This window comes from Hyaena hyaena, unplaced genomic scaffold, assembly GCF_003009895.1.
Source record: "Hyaena hyaena isolate Hyena2069 unplaced genomic scaffold, ASM300989v1 scaffold_363, whole genome shotgun sequence".
In the NCBI taxonomy this organism is placed as follows: domain Eukaryota; kingdom Metazoa; phylum Chordata; class Mammalia; order Carnivora; family Hyaenidae; genus Hyaena; species Hyaena hyaena.
This window is the reverse complement of record NW_024080995.1, coordinates 1,439,333-1,448,562: the sequence shown is the minus strand read 5'-3', so window position 1 is coordinate 1,448,562 and position 9,230 is coordinate 1,439,333. Positions and strand designations below refer to the sequence as shown.

Here is a 9,230-nt window from a genome sequence, read left to right as displayed (position 1 = left end):
GAAGAGAAACAGAGAACTGAGACCAGAAGAAACAAATGAAAAACAATAATAAATGGAAAATGTAAGTGCTAACATATCAATAATTACCTTGAATGTAAATGCTCTAAATTCATCAAAAAAGCAGATTAAACAATGTGACCCAGCTATACACTGCGTACAAGAAACTCTCTTCAAATCCAATGACGTCTGTCTATTAAAAGTAAAAGGATTGAAAAAAAAAAAAAAAGACTGCCCTCACCAATGTGGTTAAGCATCATCCAAATCATTAGGGACCTGAAGGGAAGAAAAAGATGGAATATGAGCGAACCCTCTCTCTCTGTCGTTGAGCTAGGACACTCATCTTCTCCTGCCCTTAGACATTGGAGTTTCTGGTTTTTGGGTCTTAAGATTAATTCCAGGTATTACACCAGTGCCCCTCCCAGTGCCCACATTCTATGGCCTTGGCCTTAGACTAAGAGCTACACCATGCTCCCTTGGTTCTCAAGCCTTAGGATTTGACTGAATTATACCACTGGCCCTCCTGATTCTCCTGCTTACACATAGTGTGGCGTCACATTCTTTGGTAATCATGTGAACCATTTCTCATAATAATAAATGTCTTCTTATAAATCTATGTACAAGTAGCCCTCGCTTTTCCTAAGTTTGCTTTTACAAAAGACCTACGTTAGTACCTGTCTTTGCCCACTGAAAGAAATCCAAATGGGATTTTCACTGTTATTAGAAAAAAGAAAAGAAAAAACTTAACAGAAAAGTGAAATAGCATTTGCCATTCAGGCAATGAGAGCGGCCTGCCGAGCTCTTTCCTTAGAACTACACTCAGCCTTTCAGCATCAAACCACCAGACCTTTGAACTGTGTTTGTGAGAATCCGTATTTTCTTTGTCTTGATATATTTTATCCATTAGTCAGTTGTGTCCGAAGGTATCAGAAAAGCCTAAGAGGATATTTTTTGGTTTTGAGAATCAAAAAATATGTTTCATATAAGTTAATGGTAATTGTTTCTTCAGTTCATTATAGCTTATAAAAGGTTTTATAGGAACACTCTACTTTTGGGTAGCAGGGGATACCTGTGTAATCTGTTAGTTTTGTTTCTCTGGAAAACCCTAACTACAATCTTTTTAAGGATAAAGACAATCTTATTTATCTCTAAATTTTGTGTCCAATACCTAGAGGGTGCTCAGAGAAATCTCATGAAAGGAAAATGGAGGGAGAAAAGATGGAGAGAATGGTGATGAAATTTTGCATGACTGGGGACTCTGCACTCCTGGATCACTTGAAGAAGTTACTCTCATGTGGTCTAGACTAGAATCCAGAACTAGGGGTGTTGTGCCATCTGGGTGGTTAATAAACTAGCTGGAATTGAGAGAAAATCCTTTGAGCTCATGTGTGATTTAGGAGTCAAAGAAGATACAGAGGTTCACTTACAGATGAGGAGATAAGTAAGTGTCTGACCAAGATAGTGTTACATTCCTAACATAAAGATGAAAATTCCCACCTTGAGAGTAAAGACTCAGTCATTCAATGAAGCTCTTCACTGAATGTTGAGAATGTGGACCTGGAGTCTATGGAAAAGACAGTTCAGGAGAGAGTTCAAGAACCGAAGGACAAGGGGCACTTGGGTGGCTCATTCAGTTATGCGTCCCACTTTGGCTCAGGTCATGATCTCATGGGTAGTGGGTTTGAGCCCAATGTCAGGCTCTGTGCTAACAGCTTTGAGTCTGGAAATTGCTTTAGATTCTGTGTCTTCCTCTCTCTCTACCCCTCTCCCACTCACGCTCTGTCTCCCTCTCTCTCTCTCTCTCTCCAAAATAAACATTAAAACAAAAATTTAAAAAAAAAGAAAAGAACCAAAAGACAAAATAAAGCCTGTCTGGCAAGGGATCTGGGTGCCCAGGGTAATTCTGCTCCACTTTTCTATCCAGTCTCTGCAGTGGACATTTTGTCCCATCTTTGATTCCTCTTTCTCTTTATCATCTGGCCTGAAGAACTGAAAGCTTGGAACCTTAGGTATCATGTCTGTAAAGGGCTCCTTTTCTTTTTTTTTTTTTTTAAATGTTTTTATTTATTTCTAGGAGAGAGAGAGAGACAGCGTGAGCAAGGGAGAGCCAGAGAGAGAGGGAGTCACAGACTGAAACAGGCTCCAGGCTCTGAGCTGGCAGTCAGCACAGAACCCGATGCGGGGCTCGAACCCACGAAGCGCGAGATCATCACCCAAGCGAAAGTCGGACGCTTAACCGACTAAGCCACCCAGGCGCCCCAAGGGCTCCTTTTCTTAAAGATGTCTGTGTTGATTACAGTTACCTTCTTCTTTAATTGATAAAATCTTTCTTTTTCATTAGGGGCCCACTTTAATAACTCATTTTTACTAAGAAAGAACCCATCATTCTTTGCTAAATACATATTATAATTTACAATACTATAAAAATTGTTTTTACATAATATTTTTATTTTAATATTTTAATAATGATTTTATACTATTTTATACCATAGTATAAAATATACGGTAATTATAATAATTACCATATATTATAATTAGCTATGGTTTTATGGTTTCCCCTAAGAGTAAGTTCTCTAGTCTCAGATTTGTCTTTGTATGGATGTATGCATGTATGAATATCTATGCAGATATTCTGGGTTTACCTCTAATAACAACCATATAATAAATGTTGAATGAAAACACTTCTATAGTAGTTTTATCTCTTGTGTCTTTCAGTTTTCCAGCGGTTGTCTCTACTTTTAAAATTTCCTTCACCACAGAAGAGATTGAGAAAGAGATATGGGGGGGGGGGAAGAGAGAAAGACCTCATCTCTCTATAACAACTTAATTCATCTTAAACTTCTTCTGTCTATAGCTCGACCATTTATTATAAGACGGTTATTGTACATACTGGTTAAATATTAATGTTCTGAAACTAGACCTGGGTTGGGGTTCTGTCTTTGTCACTTACAAGTTCTGTGCCATACTGAAGCTCTTATAACCCTCCTAAGTCTATTTTGTTTATCTATAAAATGAAAATTATCACTGCTTCATGAGTTGTTGTGAACACTGAGTCTGTGCATGATAAATACTTAGCACAGGCTGGGCATAAAATCATCTGCTCAATAAATGGTAGCTATTTCCAGCATCTTTAAAAGAATGTTAAAGTGCATTATATTTATTAAGGAAGCAGAAAGAAAAGTTTTAAAGAAGCACACTTTGGAAAATCATAGCACATTAATCAATTTAATTTCAGCATTATCTTCCATAAAGCAAATTCTAATACTGAGATATATCTGACTTATTTTATGACTTTGATAGGAGGAGTGTCAATGTTTAAGTATCTCTGGTAAGCTTACTAACATGTACTTTACAAAATTTTTGTGACTCTGAAGAAAGCACAAGTTTTGCCAGTTTTGAATTTCGAGTCTAAATGAATAAGCTTTAATGTTAGGCTCATTTAAAAAAGTTGGTATCATACACAGTAGACAACCTGACTTATCAGAGAGAAAAAAACCCCAAAGTTTCATGTGGTTAACATGTATTTATTATTTTGTACATTATCTAAAAAGTAGAATATATTGTAAGACTTCTTTAAAAAATAATTCTTTACAGTTTTTGGAAGGTTAGTAGCAAACATGGTTTACAAGTAAAAGATAAAATTTTCAAACCAAAAATCAGTTAACGTTCTTGGATTTACAGAAGCAAGTTAAGATTCAGCTTAAACATCTGAAGCAGTTTCTATATTAAAGCATTTCCAAGAAATAGAAAACTAAGAGATTTAGATAAAGCACCAGCTGTCACCATGTCACTAAGTTAACACTAAATCCTCATTGGTTGCCATCCGATGATGAAGAGCAGAGGGGAAAGGAAAGGAACACTTCTAGAAAGAAAGAGAACCCTGAAATTACATGTACTTAGGGGTTCCTTCAAAGGCATCTTGGTCAAGTTCATACATTTTTGAGGAGCAGAAATAGATTATAAAGTTAAGGCTCAAGATCATGCATATTCATAATAAAATACAATTGCTGATATTTAAGTGATATTGAATGTCATACAACATATTTAAAGTTTGTCACTTAAGTCAACAGTATGCATATTTTCTTTCTGAATCCTTTGGGATTTTGTGGGCACACTGAAATCAGTCTTTATACAAATGGAACAAATATCAGAATCTTCAACTACATGGATATGAGTAGTTGCACTTTTACTATTATGTCAAAGACCAACTATGTGTCCATCTTTTAAAGATAATTTTAATTGTGAAAATTAATACTTAGGATTTTCAAGTTTTCCAAACATAAAAACATTTTGCAGAATGTTTGTGTGATAAGATTAAAAATAGCAAAAAATCTTGGGAAGGTAAATGACAAAGTAAATACTAATCTGCAAACGCTAATGTTATACAACACCACCACCAACAAACTTACACTCTAATCTACTCAGAGCCCTCCTAATTTCAGTGATCATTGTCTTTCTCTGTTATAGAGAACCATAAAATCAATGAAAAGTATTTCAAAGTGGCCACAGTTCCCCAGTTAAGGATCCAGTCACTGCAAAAATCCTTAGACATAATGGTAACCCTATACTCTTTGAACCAATATTATCACTTTCCATTACTACTCAATGTTGCATCATGGCTAAATGGTAAAAATACATCAGTGTTATGATAAGATATGAGTCTACTAACAGTTTCTGTATATATATCATTTTAGTAAATGTATACTCTTCTAAAAAGCATAAATGAGAAAAAATGAGAAAAATGTAGGCCATAACTATAGTACCCTTTGCACTTCTTATTGTATGAATCCATTCTGTTGAAGAACTAGAGCTTAGGTAGAACTAGTCAAAAAGATGAAAAACCATAAATCTAAAAACAATTAAACAATATTAGTTCCCAGCACCAAAAAGAGAAAGACAGAAAAGAAAGAAAGAAAGAAAGAAAGAAAGAAAGAAAGAAAGAAAGAAAGAAAGAAAGAAAGAAAGAAAAAGTAAGAAAAAACAAAACCCAAGGCTCCAGTCAACCAAAGTGGCTTGAATCAGTCCAAGAATATCTGTGGTTGATCCCAAAGGCACTTTCTAAGAACTGTCCTTTCTCTTTCCTCAGTTGGCATCTGTCTAGGCAAGTTTATAATTTAATGGCCTGTAGCACTGTATTTTTATTAACACTATCCCACATTAAGAAAGTACTTGTTTATTTGTAATTAAGTCCTCTTAATAATGATTTGAATCCTATCAAGTTAAAGTAGACATAAAATATACAAGAAAGCCCCTTTTCCTACTCATCTCTACTATCACCTCCTCAATCCTCTAGATGAAACACACACCATATAAGCCAGATAGAGAAAACAAACATTGGACTATGAAATGGCAAATTTAACCCATTTAACTCACTGAAGTGATTTTAAATGCTTATCTTGATTAGACTGAATATACAAAGGTGAAAGTCAACTTGACACGGAGTCTTGTGAGCTTAACTTCCATGGGTTGTAAACAACTGATTATTAAGTAAAATCTTTACTTCTCTGATCTTCATTCTTATTTCTGATTCAAACTTCTAACATTTTTGGAATATGTGAAAAAGGTAAAAAGGTGGCAAGTGGGATTAGATTTGGCTTTGGATAGTTGACTTTTTTTCAGCTTTGTCAAAATAAGCATTTTCTGTGGTAGCTTGAACTTCCTTGTCATCATCTATCATATGAATATCTGATGTATTTTTGTCATTTTGCCTCAAGCGGTAATTTTTATAAGCACGCTGAATTATGGTTGCTGAGACTGTCTCTTGTTTTCGTTTCAGAGTAGTTGTAATTGGCTCATATATGATCTTAAAAGGGTTGGCTAATACAAACCCTGATTCCATCTCTGAAATAAGTTTCTCCATCTTCACATCTGTACCTATAACTCGTTTAGTTAAAGCAAGCAAGATGTCAAGGCAATGAATTCTGTCCCCAGCAGCCATGGGAAGATCCATGGCAACAAGCTGGCCTTTGTTCGGTTTTGCCATAAAAAGAGGAGGGTCAAGAGAAGCTGCAAAATCTGAAAGTTTGCAAGAGTCTATGTACTGGGTCCTATCAGGATCAAACCTCTTCCATACCTGGAAGAATTTCTTAAAATCATCTTCACTCAATGTCTTGGCTTTTTTCTTAGAAGCGATATTTAAAAATTCCATGACAACAACAATGTACATGTTTACAATGATCAGCCATGATATGAGGATGTAACTGACAAAATAAATAATCCCAACAAAGGGATTACCACAATCTCCTCTAACCTGAGTCCCAGGGTTAATTTTATCAGGATCACAGTCTGACCATTTACTGTTGAAAATGGCATTAAGCATCCCATCCCAGCCAGCAAATATTGTAACTTGGAAAAGACAGAGCATACTACCGCCAAAGGTTTCAAAGTTGGCCACATCATTAATTCCAAATTCCTTTTTGACATAGGCAAAATTGTACATTCCAAAGATGGCATATATAAACATGACCAGAAAGATGAGAAGGCTAATGTTCAACAACGCAGGGAAAGAGAACATCAGAGGAAGCAGCAACTCATGGAACACCTTTGGTCCTTTCCCAGGACGTAGGATGTGGATGATCCGTGAGAGCAGTATCAGTTCCATAACAGAAGGAGGTACAAGGTAGTATCCTACCATCATAGGCAGAAATAGCCCTTGGTATAGGAGAAGATAAAACAGGTTAAAAAGTGATTTAAATATGATTGTATTTAGAGGAATATAAATTACTTTACATTCTACTTTTTCTATATGTTAAGATCATTTCATTAATCCTTCCCATGTAACAGAACATATTGAAAGTGGGGATTAGCCAAATACTCATTGTGGCAATTTTTAGGGTATCTAGCAAAATTTGGAAGATGATTACTTGTATCATCATTTTATTATGCCATTATAGATCAAGTACTTCTGGAGTCACAGATGGCATGATTCCATAACATAAACTAGTAGCCATAATTTTTTTTTCTGATTGCAGTTGGATAAAGAAATTAGTTCAATCCAGCCTTCACTGGATACCTAATAAAGGTGTCAATGCAAAACACAAAGATGAATGACCTGACTTCTGTCCTCAAAGACCTTATATTCCAGAGAGTAGAGGTAGACATTTAAAGTAATTATAGTGCAAGGCAGAAAGACCTAGTTGATAAATATAATTACAAAAATGTCTGGCATTCAGTGATTCACAGATTACAATTTAATTTATACATAGTATTTGGGCTCTTAGCAGCTTTAATTTGAATTAAATAAATGAGTCTTGGCCTAGAACTTTTTTGTAGGTTGTGGGTGGATGAGGACTTGAGAGCTAGAACTATAAAGGTAAAATTACAATTACCATAAAAGCACACGGGATGTTCTCTGGAAGTACTGGAGAGTTTGTGGTTAATTTTGTGTTGAGAAGTTGGGAAGGGGAAAATCCCACGAAGCTTCTAAATGTCCTGATATGTTTGTTGAATCTGAAAGGATCGTGTCTCATATTTCCATTCAACTTGATTACTGTCCTTAACATTCTCTCTAACTTTCTATCTTATTTATATCTTCATTTCCATAGTTTATTAGTGAATCTTCTTCTCCAACTCAGATTTTCATTTTTCCTTACAATCTTCCAAATTTCTCCATTATGCTAGAGGTATCTGCATTTAACTGTAGACAATTTTTTCTACATCTTCATTTCACATTTTCTTCACCTCCTTTCTTATCTAAAATCTGACTCTATCTTGAGGACATTATTTCCCTTGGAACATTTTCAAGTGCAAAGAGCTCTTTCCTCCCCACTCTATATTTCTCAGGGTAGAAAAATGGAATGACAAAGCATCTTTTATTTTTTCCAATGCCATTTCCAGATTCAAGTCAATTTTATAAAGAAAAAAAAAGAAATTTCTGTCCTGACACATTGCGGATCATGCCACTCAACTGTACTATAGCCTACCATTCCTTTGCTCTATGATCTATTCTTCCTCTCTCATTCATACTCATTGAAGACATTAGTACTTGGCTTACTGTAGCCCTTTCTACCCCATCACTTACCATCAATAATTCATTGAAAGGCTAGTCTCTTGGTCTTTGACTTTCTTAACTGTGATAATCTCCATCATTTTACTTTATTCACATGCAGTTATAGCCACATTCTAGACCCAAAATATTTTACCTTCTGAGATTTCATATTCAAACAGCTTTCTCTCTGATTGTGGTTTCCTCTCCTTGGAGATCTCTGATTCCGTAGCTCTCACATTAACCCCAAAGTCCCTCTCTTTCCTTTCTTTCAAGCTTCTTGTACCTGTCTATCAAAAGTTGAACTGCTTCTATTACCAAATGAATAAGCTGAATTTTCTGGAATCACAATTGGGCAAATAGTTTGTCTATCTTCCACTAGTGACTGTATAGAATAGTGCTTGACACAATAAACAGTTAAATATTGTCTCTAATGGAGCTTATATTGTGTGTATGTGTCTTATGGGGAAGCAGACAAGAAACAAACTTTTCCCTGCTTGAAACATTTTTATCCTAGATTCTACCCTCTATTCAGTATGTCTTTATTTATACTTTGCTTCATCCATGCAGTTTTCTCTGACCTCTACTTATTGATAGGTGCTCCCCCTTTCTTTTGCTGCTGTAACACCTTGTGCTCTTCCCTTATCATAAGCTTCATAGCACAATATTCAATATGTACTGTTTAATCATCTGGATGCCTTCCTACATTGTAAACTGTGTGCATACAGAGATTATGCCTTCTTTGTTTACTACTGAATTCTTTGCATACAGCATAATATCTATTCAAATATATTTGTTAAACAAAAGACTGAGATCCTCAAAGTAAAAGTAAATTGATGACAAATTCATTAAAACCTAACAATCTAGTATTGTGAAAGTTGTGAACAGTTTTAGAGATTAGAAAAAAAAAAGAATAGGGAACTAAAAGGTTATATCATGTTAAGACATAAAGCTCCTTCTAGAGACATCCTAGAAAAAAAATGTATGTGATATACTGAATGGGTAATTAAGTATTTACCCTGTGACCTCAGAACTAAAGTTTATGTATTAATTCAACAAGTTTTTTGAATATCTTATGGCTGTCACATGTATATCATACATATACAAAATACATACATACAAAAATATAAGCCATTTCTATTGGAATAAAAAGTGTCTCTATGTGTCTTGCCTACTAAAAGGCTATATCTTGGGACACATGTAGGATAAGAACTTGCCTGAATTATTAATACTATAAAAGAAAATCTAA

The 9,230-nt window shown here is 35.0% G+C and overlaps 1 protein-coding gene across 1 annotated transcript in view; it reads right to left on the bottom strand.

The window, feature by feature from the left end:
* Positions 1-4,921: 4,921 nt before the first annotated feature.
* SCN7A (sodium voltage-gated channel alpha subunit 7) overlaps positions 4,922-9,230 on the bottom strand; it is an 83,882-nt gene continuing 79,573 nt past the window's right edge. Inside the window, exon 25 of the mRNA XM_039250145.1 lies at positions 4,922-6,648. Within this exon, the coding sequence (XP_039106076.1) occupies positions 5,582-6,648 (1,067 nt within the window). The 3' untranslated portion in view covers positions 4,922-5,581. The remainder of the gene's footprint in view (positions 6,649-9,230) is intronic.